Below are 19,562 nucleotides of genomic sequence, written 5' to 3'. Positions count from 1 at the left end.
GTATAACCTCTTTAAAATATATTCTTTTATCACATATCATTTATTTATTTTTTACGTCATACTTAATTTTGTCATATCTATTTTTAAAAGATATGTTTTTTGGTTTGTTTTTTGGGGTTTTTCTTTTTACTACTTATGTTAATATTTTTTTTATGATGTGTAATATCCGGATAATTTTAAACATTTTTAACATTTTATTATGTTTTTATTTTGTATTTGTTAAATAGATATATATTTGTATATATAGTGTCTCATAAGCCTTTCTAGGCTGGGTATTTGTCTTATTTTATTATTGTGCAATGTATATTATATAAACTGTATAAACAATCTGTAGACAAGTATGTGACACTTTAATAAAATAAATTATTATTATAAAAATAAGAAAGATGTAGTATGATTGCCAATTAAACAACTCTCCATTAGAGACCAAAATGAAATAGAAGGTTGCCAACTATCGGTTACTGTAAGGTCGTCAGCAATGAGCAAACCCTTACCGTATAAATCGAAATAACAAATGTGTTAAAAATTCAAACGAGAACTAACGGCCTGACCCCGAAAATAAAATATAATACAACCACTAATAATAATTCAGACACGAGTGGTCAATGGTGGCCATTATTTATTACAAATCCCCGATATACGCGATTAAAGCAGTGCCAAATGACGGGAGTTGATTACCCTTCCCCTCAAAATAAAAATTAAAAACAAATAAAAATATTTTGCTTGGTCCGAGATTGTTTTTTCAATATACAATAGCAGAGGGGCATTGCGTTTTCTTGTCTGTTGTTCAATCCGTTCGTCCGGCCTTGAACAGATTTCAGCTTTGGTCAAGGGTTTTTTAGTCTCGCCTGACTTCAGTTGCAGAAAGTGATATTTCAGATATTTCAGAAGGTATAATATTTGAATTCTTTATCAATTGTACAAAGATGCCTTGTGTTATGAACTTTCCACTTGAAATATGATCATTGTTCTTGACTTTATTTTAATCATTCAGTGAACTTTTTTGTTATATTGATATTCTCGTATTATAAGTACCAGGATAAAAATATATGGTATGTGTGTAACTTGTAAGGTCCTCATTCCTTTGATTTTGTTGTATTTGAAAAACAATGCTATACAGATAGTTGAACTATATTTGGTGTATGGAATACTATATATCAATAAAATATATTAGGTGGGTATGTATGTCTGTCTGACAGGTGTTATTTGACCGTGACCTTATTTTCAACAATGAGCAAAGCCCATACTGTATGGTCAGCTATAAAAGGTCCCGAAATGACAATGTACCACAATTCAAACAAGTCATGTTTCCATGGTATGATCTTCTATCTTGTATACTGAATAAAGATTTTAATCCAGTTTTTCGGTTCAAAGAACTTTAAAATGGGATTGCTAAAAGAATAATGTTTTGATGATCACGTCAAAGTTTTTGGCGAGGGTACATGCAGTTTATTATGATGTTGAAGTCAAAACAACAAATGATCGCTCTGATCTTTGTGCTGTGAACACATTTCCTTGTTTCAATAGATCTTGGGTAGGATCGTTGTCTACAGTTATATGTTCACAGAATAAAATAACACATTCACGTCAAAAGTTTTTCAGTTGCGATCATTTGCTGAAAAAATAGAGTTGGTCATGCAAATTGTTTTTCTTTTTCTTATTGGTAAATATAGATAATGAGAATAATACATGTATAAGGAGAAGAATAATCATTTATCATAGTACAACCTGAATAAACAAATGAATACATGTTTTAAAATACAAAATAATCAGCCAGGCAAATAGGCTTAGGATGCACTTTCTGAAAATAATACATGTAGTCTATTCTAATCGGATGTTCAGTGGTTATCGTCTGTTTATGTGGTTCATATATATGTGTTTCTCGCTTTTATATAGATTAGACCGTTTGTTTTCCCGTTTGAATGGTTTTACACAAGTCATTTTTGGGTCCCCTTATAGTTTGCTGTTCGGTTAGCCAAGGCTCTGCGTTAAAGCCAATACCTTGACCTATAATGGTTTACTTTTAAATTGTTACTTAACCGAATGGAGATGGGTTTTTTTTATTGGCACTCATACCACATCTTCATATACATGTATGTATCTATATCTAAATCATTCCCGGCGAAAAATGAATATTGAATCGAAAAGTACTAGTATATGATTTATATATTTTGGAATGAATTTTTACCGATTTCGAGATTGAAAAGGACAACCCCAAGTCCGATGGATTTGCAATTATTTTTTTCTATTGAGTGCGATTTTACCCGAATCCCATGCCCAACGCAAGTCCCTAAATTGGCAGTCAGACCTCAAAGCAATCTCGGACGAGCATTACAAATTTATGTATGTTGCTTGTTGTTATATCATTTGATAAAATATGTGTATTTTCTTTTTTTATCGAGTTGATACCCCGTGGTTGTAACAGGCAGGTACGTGTTACAATGAGGTTTACATATTTAATTGAAGAAACCGGATCATGACCAAGATAGTGCCCGTAATCGCTTCCATTCTAAATATTATCTGACGTCATTTAGTAAACACTGAGGGGATTCCAGTATGGCAGTAAACGGTATTTTGACATGTGGAAATGAACGTGTAGGCAAACTGTTTGAGCATGTGATCTGTTGGTTGGTTGCTGTAATTTGTCTTTAAATAAATAACATATTAAGCGTATGTTTTCTTTGCTAAATCTGTACCAACTTCTAGCTTCCTCTTCGTGCATTTAATCTAATTGGTCAACTCGTTCTCTATCAACGCGGTCAGGTTTTGGCGTCCAAGTTGGGGCAAACAAAATATTGGCTGCCATTTTTTTTTATTGCTAATGAACGCTTAATGATGCCCCTTGTGCATCATTAAATAAATTGATTTTTAATGACACTTTAATGAACTTTTACTTCATTAAAATTGAAAATGGAAATGGGGAATGTGTCAAAGAGACAACAACCCGACCAAATAAAAAACAACAGCAGAAGGTCACCAACAGGTCTTCAATGTAGCGAGAAATTCCCGCACCCGGAGGCGTCCTTCAGCTGGCCCCTAAACAAATATATACTAGTTCAGAGATAATGAACGCCATACTAATTTCCAAATGTACACAAGAAACTAAAATTAAAATAATACAAGACTAACAAAGGCCAGAGGCTCCTGACTTGGGACAGGCGCGAAAATGCGGCGGGGTTAAACATGTTTGTGAGATCTCAACCCTCCCCCTATACCTCTAACCAATGTAGAAAAGTAAACGCATAACAATACGCACATTAAAATTCAGTTCAAGAGAAGTCCGAGTCTGATGTCAGAAGATGTAACCAAAGAAAATAAACAAAATGACAATAATACATAAATAACAACAGACTACTAGCAGTTAACTGACATGCCAGCTCCAGACTTCAATTAAACTGGCTGAAAGATTATGATTTCATCATATGAACATCAGGCACAATCCTTCCCGTTAGGGGTTTAGTATCATACCATCATAACATATATGAGAAGAACATAACCCGTGTCATGCCAACAACTGTTTTTAGAATAAATGTGTTTAGTTCCGATGCAAAGACCTTATCAGTGACTCAATATTAACGCCAAAATATGCAATCTTTAATGACTTGACAACAGTATCGTAATTATATCCCTATTCAAAGGTTTTGTAAGTTTCTGAGGTGAATACTGACACCTTTGTGCTTTATAAAGAATATTTCCATAAAAAAATTGGATGTGAAATACCTGAACGTATTAGAAGTCTGCATGTTGAGCTATATTTACGAATGATGTCTTTATACCGATGATAAAATTTAGTAAATGTTTTGACTAGTTTGTGATATCGAAAACCCTGGTGTAATAATTTTTCAGTAATACATAAATTTCTCTCGTTAAAATATAAAACATTGTTACATACACGAGCGAATCGTACAAGTTGAGATATATAAACACCGTAAGATGGTGACAAGGGAACGTCACCATCTAAAAACGGATAATTCATTAAACTATTTGTACAACAGACTTAATGACACATTAGTTAATGACACGCTAATGACACTTTAATGAACCGTTAAATTTAATGAAACGTTTTGTGTATTGGGGGGACATTGTTTAATTTGCCAAGATCGCCATTTGTTCGTAATACACCTTATCGCTATTTGTCCGCCATTGCTGGAAATCACACAGGTTCCCGTAAAATTTTGACGTCATAAAACAAAATGTCTGACGCCACAATGGAAAAGTGATTGTTGTTGACGTCAAAAGTTCAAGCGGACGGGTCAGCCGGGAATAGCGATAAGGTGTATTGGAGTAGTCTTGGGGATGTATTCGAAACTATGCACAAAAATGGAAAGAAACACAAAACCAACCAAAAACTGGTGTGATCGCAATTTCCGTGAATGTGATGAATATTTTCCACTCGACTCCTCGACGTAGACTCAGTCATGGTCATCGTCATTATACATCACCTTCTCTGCATAATGTCTCTATTAATGACTTGCTGTCATTCATACAAAAGCCGTTAGGTTTTTCATCACATTCGCACGAAACTTTATTCATTACCCCTTTCAAAACTTCATTCTCTGTTCAATTTATGTTTGGAATCCACTGTTACAAACCCTCATTCAAACCAATAGACGTATTTACACTTGTTAGCAAATTTGTCCGCCATTCCGTAAAATCACACAGGTTCCCGTAAACTTCGACATCATAATTTAAATTATTTGACGTCACAATTTAAAAATGATTGTTGCTTGACGTCAAAGGGTGATTCGGAGTAGATCTAAGGTCATTCGGATGCAAGATTCAGCTAAATACCAAAAGTGTAAATACGTTTATACAAACTTCAAGCTATAATTTCGGATATTGCAAGTCACAGACTTTTCAAGCCAGTTCGCATTGGAAAAGATGAAAAAGAGAAAAGATCTTTTCTAAATCTTTCCTTTGCCAACAAAGGTCTCGATGGCGTCAATTTAGGCAATATCCTTCATCATAAATTAGTTCAATCGAAAATACCTCCTTATTTCAAAATCCAGTCTGTACCAATAATTTCTTATACCTATACCAAACCTATTGCAACTAAAATTTTCAATTACAAACGCGTTTTGCAGAATCTCGATATTGACGACTTCAAGTCTAAACCTCCTGATTGCACTTGTGCTAGTTCCCAATTCATATATAATCCTGCTGGCCACGTTATTACCGGTGACCTTAACATTGTTAATAACATTTCTCTACGAAATGTGTTATCGAAAGGTCCGAAATATCGTGAGCCTAAATCCATCAATTGGAAATACAACTTTAAAATGTTGATGGACTCAGTCGAGGATTATGCCAGACAATGGGCTAAACGTGAAAAGGAAGACGTAGACACTCTATCCGAATGGATTAAGGCAGTGCAATACAAATTAGTTAAATAAGTTAATACAAATCAGAATCAAGAAACTGAATGGGTCCATCAATGCCCATGCTACGTCAATCTTTAAAGACCCAAATGTTGCTAAACACTTATCCGACCTCCATGATAAATATGTTGTTGTCCCCGCAGACAAAGCCCCAAATAACATCGTTTTTGTCTGTAAAAGTCACTACATTAATTGCTTGATAAACGAATTAGGTATAGACAATTCACTTGGAAACTCAACATATACCCTCACGACACTTACCAAAGAGGAAATCCTGAATAATCATAGGTCTGTTCTTTGTTCCTTTGGTATTTCAACCAAAGATGAAGAACTGGATCTTCCATCACTGTATTGGATACCTAAACTACATAAGTGTCCTTACAAACAACGGTATATTGCTGGGTCTTCCAAGTGCTCCACAAAACCTCTTTCTAAATTATTAACATCTATTTTATCAGCAATCAAAGACGGGCTTCTAAAGTTATTGTGAAACTGCCTATTCTAGAAGTGGCGTGAATCAGATGTGGATACTTAAAAATTCCAAAGATCTTTTAGAGTACATACAATCTAACTCTCTTTCATCTTGTAACAGTATTAAAACATTTGACTTTTTTACTCTTTACACAAGTATTCCACATTCCAAACTAAAAGACAAACTGAAAGAGTTGGTATTACTTTGCTTCATAAAAAAGAATGGCCAACGTAGATACAAGTATCTTGTCTTAGGGAGGGATACATCATACTTTGTAAAGAATCACTCTGATTCAAACAAAAAATTCTCTGAAACCGATATTATCAAGATGCTTTGATTTCTTTCGGATGACGTGTTTTTCAACAGACTGTCGGCATCCCAATGGGAACAAACTGTGCCCCTCTACTTGCCGACTTGTTTCTTTATTATTATGAGGCTGACTTCATGCAGGAACTTCTTAGGAAGAAAGATAAGAAGTTAGCAATACCCTTTAACTCTACTTTCCGCTATATAGATGACGTTCTTTCACTAAACAATTCAAAATTTGGTGACTATGTGGAACGCATCTATCCCATCGAATTGGAGATAAAGGATACTACAGATACAATTAAGTCGGCTTCATATCTTGACTTAAATCTAGAAATTGACAATGAGGGTCGGTTGAAAACAAAACTTTACGACAAAAGAGATGATTTCAGCTTTCCAATTGTGAACTTTCCATTTCTAAGTAGCACATTCCAGCAGCACCTGCATACGGGGTATATATCTCCCAATTGATACGATATTCCCGCGCTTGCATTTCCTATCAGGATTTTCTTGATAGAGGGTTACTGCTCATAAGGAATCTATTAAACCAAGAGTTCCAAATGGTGAAGTTGAAATCATCCCTTCGTAAATTTTACGGACGCCATCACGAGTTGGTTGACCATTATGGAATAACCGTTTCACAAATGATATCGGATATGTTCCTTACGTCGTAACTACAATCCCCCTCCCTTTCATGAATGTGACCTACCGAATTAGACTATTTACCGGATTTGTAATCACATAAGCAACACGACGGGTGCCACATGTGGAGCAGGATCTGCTAACCCTTCCGGAGCACCTGAGAACACCCCTAGTTTTTGGTGGGGTTCGTGTTGTTTATTCTTTAGTTTTCTATGTTGTGTCATGTGTACTATTGTTTTTCTGTTTGTCTTTTTTTATTTTTAGCCATGGCGTTGTCAGTTTGTTTTAGATTTATGAGTTTGACTGTCCCTTTGGTATCTTTCGTCCCTTTTTTAGGCAGATCCTGCTAGTTGAAGATTTTATACAAAACATCGTAATACTTTACAGTAGGTAAGGGTTTAAAACTTGAAGCAAGTCAAGTGTGAACAACTTTAAAGATATGATTGAGTTAAAGAGAAAATATTTAGAAAAAAGAATTTATATTGATTCACTTATAGAGTCTTTGCATCGGAACTAAACATATTTATTCTAAAACAACTTGTTGACATGACACGGGTTATTTTCTTCTCGTATATTTTATGATGGTATAATACTTAACCCCTAACGGGATGAATTATGCTTGATATGGATATGATGAAGCAATAATCTTTCAATCAGTTTAATTGAGGTCTGGAGCTGGCACGTCAGTTACCGCTAGTAGTCCTTTGTTAATATATGTATAATTGTCATTTTGGTTAGCTCCTTTTGTACCTATTCTGACATTGGACTCGGACTTCTCTTAAACTGAGTTTTACTATGCGTATTGTTGTGCGTTTTTTTTTCTACATTGGTTAGAGGTATAGGGGGAGGGCTGAGATATAAAAAAAAACATGTTTAAACCTGTCGCATTTTTGCGCCTGTCCCAAGTCAGGAGCCTCTGGCCTTTGTTAGTCTTGTATGATTTTTCATTTTAGTTTCTTGTGTATAATTCAGAGTTTAGTATGACGTCCATTATCACTGAACTAGTAAAATATTTGTTTAGGGGTCAGCTGAAGGACTTCTCCGAGTGCGGGAATTTCTCGCTGCATTGAAGACCCATTGGTGGCTTTCGGCTGTTGTCTGCTCTTTACATGGTCGGGTTGTTGTCTCTTTGACACATTCTCCATTTCCATTCTCAATTTTATAAAATGCCTAATATGATTATTTTTAGACAACATATAGAATACATAGAAATTATTGTATATTTATTATCATTACTTATGTGTGTTCAATTAGATATAACAAGATGTGGTATGAATGCAAATGAGACAACTCTCAATCAAAGTCACAATTTATAAAGTAGAACATTATAGGTCAAAGTATGGTCTTCAACATGGAGCCTTGCTCACACCGATCATCAAACTTCATGACTTAGGACAGTTGCAAACAATTGCAGCGCATTTTAAATAAACTCATCACAGATACCAGAACTAAATTTTGTATATACGCCGACGCGTGTTTCGTCTACAAAAGACTTATCAGTGACGCTCGAATCCAAAAAAGTTAAAAAAAAAAAAAAAAAAAAAAAAAAAAAAAAAAAAAAAGCCAAATAAAGTACAAAGTTGAAGACCATTGAGATCCAAAATTCCTAAAAATGTTGCCAAATACAGCTAAGGTAATCTATGCCTGAGGTAGAAAAGCCTTATTATTTCAAAACATTCAAAATTTTGTAAACAGTTAATTTATAAATATAACAATATCAATGATAATTCATGTCAGCACAAAAAGTGCTAACTACTGGGCTTGTGATACCCTCGGGGAAATAAATCTCCACTAGCAGTGGCATCGACCCAGTGGTTGTAAATAAACTCATCATAGATACCAGGACTAAATTTTGTATATACGCCGACGCGCGTTTCGTCTACAAAAGACTCATCAGTGACGCTCGAATCCAAAAAAGTTTTAAAAAAAAAGCCAAATAAAGTACAAAGTTGAAGAGCATTGAGATCCAAAATTCCTAAAAGTGTTGCCAAATACAGCTAAGGTAATCTATGCCTTAGGTAGAAAAGCCTTTATTATTTCAAAACATTCAAAACTTTGTTAACAGTTAATTTATAAATATAACAATATCAATGATAATTCATGTCTGCACAAAAAGTGCTGCCTACTGGGCTTGTGATACCCTCGGGGAAATAAATCTCCACCAGCAGTGGCATCGACCCAGTGGTTGTAAATAAACTCATCATAGATACCAGGACTAAATTTTGTATATACGCCTACTCGCGTTTCGTCTACAAAAGACTCATCAGTGACGCTCGAATAAAAAAAAGTTAAAAAAGCCAAATAAAGTACAAAGTTGAAGAGCATTGAGATCCAAAATTCCTAAAAGTGTTGCCAAATACAGCTAAGGTTTTAATGATACCAAGCATTCACCCGTACCTGAAACAATAGAGTAGCATCACAACTTAGAAAGACACTTTATCAAATATCAATTGAAATCACTTAACTCAATCAAAAGACACAAAATAAGTTCATGTTTATATTACTCATGACACATATCTTCAAATATTTTGTCTTTTTTTGTTTTCACTAGGAGATATAAGGTTAATATTGCATATTTCACACGTTGATTTCTTCGGAATCCCAGAAGATGGAGCAAAACCACGTCCAATTGTTGGAGTTCTCTCCATGTAACCGCGACCTGTTTCTAAAATGCGCGAAACGTTTACAGTTTCTGTGTAAAATATTTCTACAATGATGTCCATGTTTGCTAAAACACAAGATGATCCATTCGGGAATCGAAATACTCGAAGATATGGATTGTTAAATAAGTCTAATTGATGGAGGTATTGCCGGCATAGCTCATTGCAAGGAGATGATTTAGGCATTAATACCACTGTCAGATGATGCCTAACGTTATGACAATAAAAATCAGAGAAATAAAGATTACATGCGGGGTTACACATAACATGTGCTTCAACGTACAAACGCACAGGTCCATAGTGTGAAAATGTTTGTGGTCTATTTGTACTTTTGTCAACTAAGGTACTGAAAAATAAGCCTTTAACTCTTCCGTTTAGCACTGAACCCTGTTCAGCTCCATTATTCTTTAGATATGGTCGCATTTCCCCTTTAGTGTGAAGTTGTATAATAGTAAAATATTCCTCTGTTTTATTTCTGTAGAAATATCGAATCGGACGTAAACTTGAGTTTCCATTTTGTGTTCCAAATGATAAGGCCAACTGATACAGGCTGTAAACATCTTCTTTTTTAAACACTAAAACAAAAACAAACAATAATATTTAAATTCACATACAGTTTAGTATTTTTAAGATTTTACTTTTTATACGTGACAGTGCACGATATGGTATAAATACTTTTTTCTCAGACAACAACTAACTGATTTCATATTTCGATATCCCTTGTCTACGTTACACCCATAACATAACTATGGTATTGTAAGTTTATTTTAGATCTATGAGTTTGACTGTCCCTCTAGTATCTTTTGCCCCTCTTCTTCTATACACGATCTTCTTAAATTGTTAACAAACTATTTCTGTTCACTAAAAAAAGTTTGTATTACATTTTAATGTTGTGTTTCTGTTGTGTCTTAGTTCTCCTCTTATATTTGATACGTTTCCCACAGTTTTAGTTATTAACCCAGATTTTTTTTTTTTTTTGTCAATCAATTTATGAATTTCGAACAGCAGTATACTACTGTTGCCTTTATTTGAGTGTCTTTTAAAATGCAAATAATTCAGTTTTGCTAGCTAAATTATCAGAATAAATATAACTATCAAATTTACTGTCTGTTTAATACTCAATGAATCACTTCCGAAAGTATTAACATTAATTTGATCAGCAATCAAAGCAGGCCTGCATAGTAACTTTGCAATACAATGTAAATCAAATGTAAATACAAAAAATATCCAAATAAACTTTGTAAAATAAACCCAATCTGATTCAAACAAAAACATTCTGTTAAACTGACATCGTCAACATATTTGATTGATTTTTATTGACAGATTAGGTTTCAAAAACGTGTGTTTTAACAAATAATCGGCATTATCATGGGAACAATCATTGCTTCCGTTTTGCTGAATTATTCCTTTATCTATATAAGGCTAACTGCACACACGAGCTTCACAAGGATAATGAAGGGAAGCTATGTTATCCTTAAACTAGACGTACCGCTGTATTCTGGTATATGATATCATCTCACTGACAATTTTAATAAGGCGACTATGTTGAACCATTCATCCCATCGGACTTGAAGTCAAGGATACCACATACACTTATTGTAAATGTGGGTCAGTTGAGAACAAAACATTTCGACAAAAGGGTTATTGTCAGCTTACATACTGAGATTTTTCTATTTCTTAGTATTATTAACAACCATTCCAATACAGTTTCATTTCAATATTTGTTTACGGGCCAGCTGAAGGACGCCTCTGGGTGCGGGATTTTTCGAAACACATGAGATCACCCCCGGTTTTTGGTGGGGTAAGTGTAGCTTATTAGTTATTTTTGTATGTAGTGTAGTATTGACTGGTTTGTCTTTGCGTCGTGTCTTGTAAGTTTCTGTTCGACTGATGAGTTTGGAATGTACTCTTTGGTATTTTCTGCCTCTTTTTATTCATTGGTCTGTTGATCAGCTATTTTTTAAATCAAAGTATCATAAACCATTTTTGTATGTTATTGATTATTTACAATTAACAAATGAATTACAATTGGACGTGGATAAAGATACAAGTTATATAAAAATGTGACTATCCTTACATGTTTTGAAGTCAATTATTTTACTGTGTGCAGTGGTTCTTGATGTAAAATACTTTTTTTCTTCAATTGATTTCCTGCATGTTGCTAAAACTCTGCATTTGACCATGGTTGCTGACGGGAGTTTGATAGGGATTTCATAGTCTAGGTGTCTTTTGTATGAGTTGCAAACATATAGTTTTAGGCCATGTTTAATGAAGACAAGGAACTCTACTGGCTCGACGTACATACATTCTGTTTCTATGACATATTTATCTGGCAGATGGCGATGAATAACTGTAGGTAATGTCCCCTAAATTAATATATAAAAGAAATTATAATTTTATTCAGTAAAACAAAATATTGTGATAAAAATATCTTCCTGTTGGCACAACTTTGCAATACTCACTCTAAATGCAATGTTAATCAACTGTGGATACCAAATAATATCCAAACAATCTTTGTAAAAATAAATCACTCACTAAGAAGTGATTGATGAGACACATCTCAATCCGTTTAATTGATCATGAGGTCAGTAACTGCAAGTTTTCCCTTAAATTATGTATCATTCTCATTTTCCTTGTTTTTTCTGTTACCTATTACATAGGACTATGACGTTTTAAAACTGAGTATAGCTGTGCATGTTGCTGTGTGTTTGTTTTTCCAACATTGGCTACAGATATAAGCAGAGGGATGACATCATTTGTAAATATAAACCAACATGCAGACATCTTATACGTTCACACCTAATCCTTTATGGTAATATTCTTTACAAAGCACAAAAATGTATGCATTCCCCTCAAAAGCTAACAAAACAATTGAACAGACTTATTAAGATGGAATATTGTTGTCAGGTAATTAAAGATGGCTTAATTTGGCTTTAATATTGAATCACTTATAGGGTCCTTGCATCGTCAATAAACACGTTTATTTTAAAACCATTTGTTGCCATGATACGGGTTATGTTCTTCACGTGTATGTTATGATAGTATTATACCAAACCTCTAACGGGAGTGATAGTGCTTTATATTCATATTATGAAGACATCATCTTTGAATCAGCTTAATTGAGGTCTGGAACAGTACTATCAGAAACTGCTAGTAGTCCTTAGTTTATTTATGTATCATTGTCATTTTGTTCAGTTTTTTATTACCTTTTCTGACGTCGAACTCAGAATTCCTTACAACTGAGTTTTACTGTGCATATTGCTGTGTTTGTTTATCTTTCTACATTGGTTAGATATATTAGGGGGGTTGGGATAAAAAAAAAACATGTTTTCCCCGCCACGTGTTGCACTTACCCAAGTCAGGAGTCTTTAGCCTTTGTAAGTCTTGTATGATTTTTAATTTTACTTCAATTATATATTTCGGAGTTTAGTATGACGTTCATTACCACTTAAATAGTACACACTTTTGTTTAAGTGCCAACTGTTGGATTTTCTCGATGTATTTAAGACCCTTTGGTGGCCTTCGGCACCTTTCTACTCTTTGGTCAGGTTGTTGTCTCTTTGACACAATCCCCATTTCCTTTCTCAATCTTATTGTATATACTTTTTAGTTTTAGGTTCGTTTATGTATTTCAGAGGTTATTGTAATTTCCATTTTTGCTTAATTAGTACACATTTTTGTTTTGGGGACTGCTGAAGCTGATGTTTTTGCTGTGTTGTAGACTATTTTGTGGCCTTTGAGTTTTGTTTTAATCTGGTCAGGTTGTCACCTCTTTCACAAATTTCCCGTTTCTTTTCTCATTTTTATTGATCCAATGTGCTCAGTGCGGGTGAGAAGATCTTGTTGTACATGTAGTACCCGTTTTCTACTCGTGTAAGTAAGTAAAAACATGTTGGTAGGTGTTATTCGATAGAAAAAGAGGATAGCAAAATAACGGTAAAAAAAACTCTTGATGCTGCCCGTTAAATTCTAGAAAGGAATATTAAATTTACTCACTTCAAATTTATTTTTTCAATTCTTTTTGTATTTTTATAAATATATTTAAAGGTCACGCTGCGCAAAACAGTACATAATCTTTAGATCAGTGAAGAAATACTGAAGAAGAAAGAAGTTGCACTGACCTTATATACATCCCGTAATTGATTATTTCTGTATTTTTGTCTTTCGTTTTTGCTAATGTGCTTTGTCTGTGTGCCTTTTTGTGTTTCTTCTTGTATGTGATGTGGCTCTGTACTTATGCATAGCATCATTGTGTTATTATGTCTTTGTAAATGTTTGTTTATATATCTGTTTGTTTTCATAGTAACATGATAACACACCGTTGACTGATGTATCGTCAATCTGACATGTTTACCTATTACGTCTGTTTATTTTGTTCACAAATCGTTGTAAATACAATGGAATTGTATACGACTGTCATAAAAGTAAGAGGTTTAGTTAGCTATAACATCAGATTATATCCACCATTTTCGACATAAGAAAATGCCTGTACCAAGTCAGGAATAAGACAGTTGTTGTCCGTTCGTTTGATGTGTTTGAGCTTTTGATTTTGCATTTGATTATGAACTGTCCGTTTTGAATTTTCCCCGAAGTTCAGTAGTTTTGTGGTTTTACTTTAATGTTAAGATCAACGACACTCCATCAAGGAAACCATGATAGGAAATGAAATTTTCAATATGGTATTACGTGGTAGTTATGAAGGTGCTGCTAGAATGTTGTTACCTAGAAATGGAAAGTTTACAACTTGGTAGCTAAAATCGTTTCGGTTTTTTATGTTAATTACAAAAATAATGTTTCAATACCGTTTTATTACCTTAGAATTTAATTCCCCAGGCAGCTTTGCATCCTTATCGTTATCCAAGACAACTGTGAGGTCTTTTTGGTTTTCAACAGCTGCAACTGGTTTTAAAAAAGTGATAACGATTAAACATTATATCAATTGCAGATCTTTGCATTGTGTTATCGGTAATGACAGTAATTTACATTTTTGTAATATAACAAGCACTGTATTACCTTATTGCTTACAATTTTAAATTTTTAATTTAAACACATTTATTTTGTCTTTAGTTTAGATAAAGTAAATACATCATATGTCAAATTCATACTTTATACTGCTTGTAACTTGGGATAAAACATTGAACATACCTTTCATAACATATATCTAAAATTCGATAGTACAAATACAGGAACTTCGGAACTTAGCACAACAAAATATGCCCTTCTATTTAAATTTTTGTTCAAAAGACACTTTCAATATTTCGATTTGAGAGTCACTGATGAATCTTATGTAGACGAAACGCGCGTCTAGCGTACTAAATTATAATCCGGGTACCTTTGATGACTATTTCAACAAGGTTATTATGTGCAAAATATGTACGACTCCGTTGTATGCTCTTTTGGATACGGCACCTCGGATATATTAGTGGTCCTATCATTTTTTGCTCCCTTCTTATTAACTACCAGCTTTAGACAAATTAACCAATGTATTTAACTTCATTGCTATATACTACAACATGATTTATAAACGTGCAGCAGTATTACTTATAAATCAGTAAAGAAATGGGTTTTGAGAAACCGCATATGTTTATAGGTTTTTTGTGTTTATTTGTGGGGTTTTTTTTTTTTTGCAGTAGAATGATGCTATACTCGTTTTTTAATCAATATTTACCTTTAAATTCACTTTCACCATAGCAAACAACGTTATCATACTGGTGTCTACCAACAGTGATATTTCTAAATCCGTATAACTGAATCTTGTATTCCGATTGTTTAAGCACGTCTACAATTGGTATCGTAAATCCTGACATTGATGTCTTCGCAAAAATGTTTGTATACAAGGCTCCCGCAGAATCATAAATCAATACGTAAATGATATCAAAAACAAGATCTTTTGAATGAGAAACGTTGAGAACTATATTGAAATTGTTGGCTTCTTTTATAATGCAAGACCAATTCCCCTTCATTTTCTTAAAAAAAACAACATTATAGGATTAAACGCCTTCTTAAAGGAATTTATTGGTGTATAACCTCGACCTATTCACTAACGAACAAATACTTATATGATATGTTTGTGAGTGACTTGGTCCAGCTTATACACCAATAAATTCCTTTAAAAAGGCCTTTAATCCTTATAATTCTTTAAAATTGGAGACAGGGAATATATTTTTCAATATACTCGTAACCTCTATCACACGTAAATTGAATATTTATATCATTGAATGGGCGTGGCCGGGAATATATGTGACCCGCCATGACATTTGCAGGCCAATGGAGGTAGAACGTCATTTTTAGAAAAATTATAAACATGATAAATATCGAGATTCAATGAAATACGTATTTGTGAAGAAGAGATAAACACTTTCCTTGGCTTCTTTTTTACGGACGCCGCACTATATATCATATATAAGTTTTGAAGAAGTTTTACTTTATCGTTTGAATTGAAAAATATTTGAATCTACATTTTTAATTGATACAAAAAAAAATCAAATTTCTGCTCTATAGATTTCCTTTCATAAATGAAATCTGAAATATATCCCTAACAAATGCACCGTATAAAATGCATATCAGCGAACACCTACTTATAAACTGTTACGCGTCGCATACTAAGTATAGAGACATGCATAATAAATCTAAATTAAACACGTCGGTGTTATTATCGCCGTCATCTTGTTTACATTGGTTACGAACAGAAGTTCGGTCAACGTCGTCTATCGAAAAATAACTAACGTCAAGATCAACTACCGGAAGTTCTGTCTACTAAGCATATCAACGTATTCCCTAATATGCACATCATATAAGAATTATTTCTATTTACATCAATCCATTCTGTCAAAAAGAGATAAAAAAAAAATAACTTCAAGACAAAATCAAAAAAAAAAATCAATAACAGATGAAAAACAATTGCAGTATTTCTGATTTGGACAAGACATTTTCCGATACACTAATTATATATAAATCCCTTTACAGATTATTTGATAATGAATTATTTCTATCACAATAGGTTTTTACGGTGATTCTGTATCGTTAACCTTTCAAGGTGAGCTATATTCCGCGAACACCTGACTAAGTGAACATTACTATTCCTTGTTTCATGCTTATACTGTTTCTATAAATCTGCACTGTATCAGCTCATGTAGTAACACAATTTATCTATTTGACTACCAGTAACATTAGTTAGCACGACAACCAAATCAGGTTGATAATACGTAGCATGATTGAAAAGAGAAAAAATGGGAAATTAGAATCAACAGAATGTAAAACAAAACCACCAACACTTTATAAATTTCATAAGCCCGACGCACTCTTTTGGATATACCTTTAATAGGAAGACTGTGTTAAAGCTAATATAAAAAACAAGTATGTATAAGATTTGAAACAGTTGACCATCTACCATCAGCGGTAGCCACCAACTGCTGTAAAACTTACCTTTTTATTTACATTTAAAATAGTATAATTGTAATTCAAACAGTACATGATCAAATTACAATAACCATAAAGATTTGATGGAGGTCGCCATACACATAACAAACAATTACATGGCTGCTTAACAAAGTCATGCGACCTTCGAGTAATAATACGAAGTGTCACATTGTATAATTTAAAACTAATAAAGTATAAGTAGTTAATCAAAAAACATCACTTATTGATAGTTATTAGGCTTTTGGTAGGGACTTACAACTACAACGATAAACAAAGAATTAATTACCGTTTTCGTCTTGGAAGCCATTTTCATAATTGTTTAATCCAGGTGAAGTGCATTGTATTTAAACTTCCTTGAACGAAAATAATTAACAACAAGAAGACATAAAAGAGTCTATTTGTAAACATTTTAAAATACTTATTAATAGAAACTTTTTTGCTATAGCGTGACATTGCTTATTAATCCATGACGGTGATTCTTAATAAAGATTGGTCAATATGATATTATGTCGATTAAAACAAAAGTCTCATAATATGTTCTTTTTGTATATTTTTGTTATGTGTTTAAGTAAACACTCAATAAGCAGAGCAATAGTGATTGACTGATGTATGTCCAGTATCATTATCATATGCGGATTGTATTAAACATGTTTAACAATTAGATTGTTTGTAGTATGCTAAATTCTTATTGTATTTAAATCAATTAATATTCTTGATGATGACGGGAACATATTCTGACAATAACCTGCTGTGAAAAGTCAATTTCTAAATTCGAACTTTCTACGCGATTTGTGGTTGCAATCCTGCGTTTAGTCAGATATTTGCTTCATGTCTTTACTTCTCCATGAAAATGTAGATTTTTGGAAAAGACCGGAATGAGTCGGATCTACTTAAGGTTCATATGGTCCATTTGGCTAAAATGGCTGCGTTTTTACCTCAATATTTACTCTGAGTACAGAAAAACCTGTGCATCTGGAAAAGTTTTAAGGCATAGTATTCCCTAGATTAATAAATTTCATATGCATTGTATGTTTTAGAATATTCAAAAACTTAACTGGATTTTGTTGTACACTTTCTTCCACTGCAGAAGATAATAAAGTAAACAAATAATTGAGTTTCACTTGATATGGTCCACTCAGGTAACAATTATTTGTCAGGTATCTATATATTGTCCATCTAAATCAATAAAGTTCACTTCAATTTTTACATGTGGGGAAGTTCTCAAACTTAGTTTATGTAGGCACCTTCTGGAAGAATGAATAAAATATCACTGTAAATTTGAGTAAAGTTTTTAATTTTCTAAAACATGAAACATATTTGGAATTTTTTAATCTAGGGCATGCTATGGCTTAAAACCTTTCTAGATGCACAGGTATGTCTATACTCAGAGTAAATTTTGAGGTGAAATTGCAGCCGTTTTAGCCAAAGGGTCCGCATGTACCTTAATACAACAATGATGAAATGAACACAAACCTATATTTAAAGTGCTTACATCTTTCTAGTCTGGTCATTAAGTGTCCCTCTTTAGTTAAACTTACACGAACATATGTAAATAAAATCATGATAAAAAGTGAGATAACCGTTCACTGCTCACTTATGATCAACGTCAACTTGAGTATCTACAATCTTTATATATAATAAATAATAAGCTATAGGTGTACACCGTTAGAAAGTAAATCACACACTTATATAGCAAAAACAAAAAACAACTTTTTATTCTAAATGTTATAAGTTTTTGATTTTATGATATTGGTATGGTGTGTTATTAGACACTTTAATTACAAAATAATAAGGTAGATAAAATAAACGGGTTTAGCATGATTACGCATCAGTCATGTCAGTAAAGATATAACTGTATCATTCTAAATTCACAGGAAATCGGTATGGTTTCAGAAAATTGTACAACAGATATACGAAAAATGTGAATTGAAGATTTTATTAGACTATTACTATCTATCATAAACATACCCATTTCTAGAACGATTAAAGTGTGTGTATGTGTGTTTATGTGTGTGATGCTCAAGTTGTGCTGGCTTATTTTGGTATTTGTTAAAATTTTCTGGATTGTTGCAAGCAATTTAAGTTTTGTTTTTTTAATAATGGTTCATTTTAACTAATAACTACAACCGAGTCTATACTTCAGCTGGTGTAAGATTAATCATCAACGGTATCAAAAACACAGTAGCCAGTTCTTGTGTACTGTCAAGTAAATATGGATATTGTCTAATCTAAATTTTATGATTAAGTAATATATATCCCTCTAATCGAAAGCTCTGATTCCTTAACTGTTGTGGCTTTACGTTTGTTCTTTTTGGCTTATAAAATCTTCTTATTTTAAATAATGTGGATTTTTATATTTTTGCCTCGAGCATCACTGAAGAGACATTATCAAAATGTGCATCTGATACCGTGAAATAGCACCGTAAATGTTATGATATAAAATTTGCTGTCATCATCACCAATTGGTGTCTTAATTCACTAGCGACGTATGTGTGCAGTCTAAGATATATCACCGACAATTTTTGCCAGTAGTGTTCTCTGCCCGATTGCTTCATTTTGACTGAATGTAAATTCGTAAGGGCGGTAATGCATGTGTTGCAGAAATGTTGCACATGGCCTGGCTCCTTTTCGTCATGCCATACCCTCAAATTTTGTTTTTATTCTTGAATTGTCTTCTCAATCGAT

At 33.2% G+C, this 19,562-nt stretch overlaps 1 protein-coding gene across 1 annotated transcript; it reads right to left on the bottom strand.

The window, feature by feature from the left end:
• Positions 1 to 9,270: 9,270 nt before the first annotated feature.
• LOC139490910 (uncharacterized) lies at positions 9,271 to 17,268 on the bottom strand. Its single transcript, XM_071278048.1, has 5 exons — positions 17,164 to 17,268; positions 15,127 to 15,424; positions 14,272 to 14,357; positions 11,536 to 11,824; positions 9,271 to 10,033 (listed from the first exon to the last, which is right to left on the bottom strand). The coding sequence occupies exons 1-5, from the start codon at positions 17,188 to 17,190 to the stop codon at positions 9,318 to 9,320; spliced, it is 1,416 nt and encodes a 471-aa protein (XP_071134149.1). The 5' UTR covers positions 17,191 to 17,268; the 3' UTR covers positions 9,271 to 9,317.
• Between the last annotated feature and the right edge of the window lie 2,294 nt (positions 17,269 to 19,562).

Source organism: Mytilus edulis, chromosome 10 (assembly GCF_963676685.1).
Source record: "Mytilus edulis chromosome 10, xbMytEdul2.2, whole genome shotgun sequence".
Taxonomy (NCBI): domain Eukaryota; kingdom Metazoa; phylum Mollusca; class Bivalvia; order Mytilida; family Mytilidae; genus Mytilus; species Mytilus edulis.
This window is presented reverse-complemented; position numbering and strand designations above follow the sequence as displayed.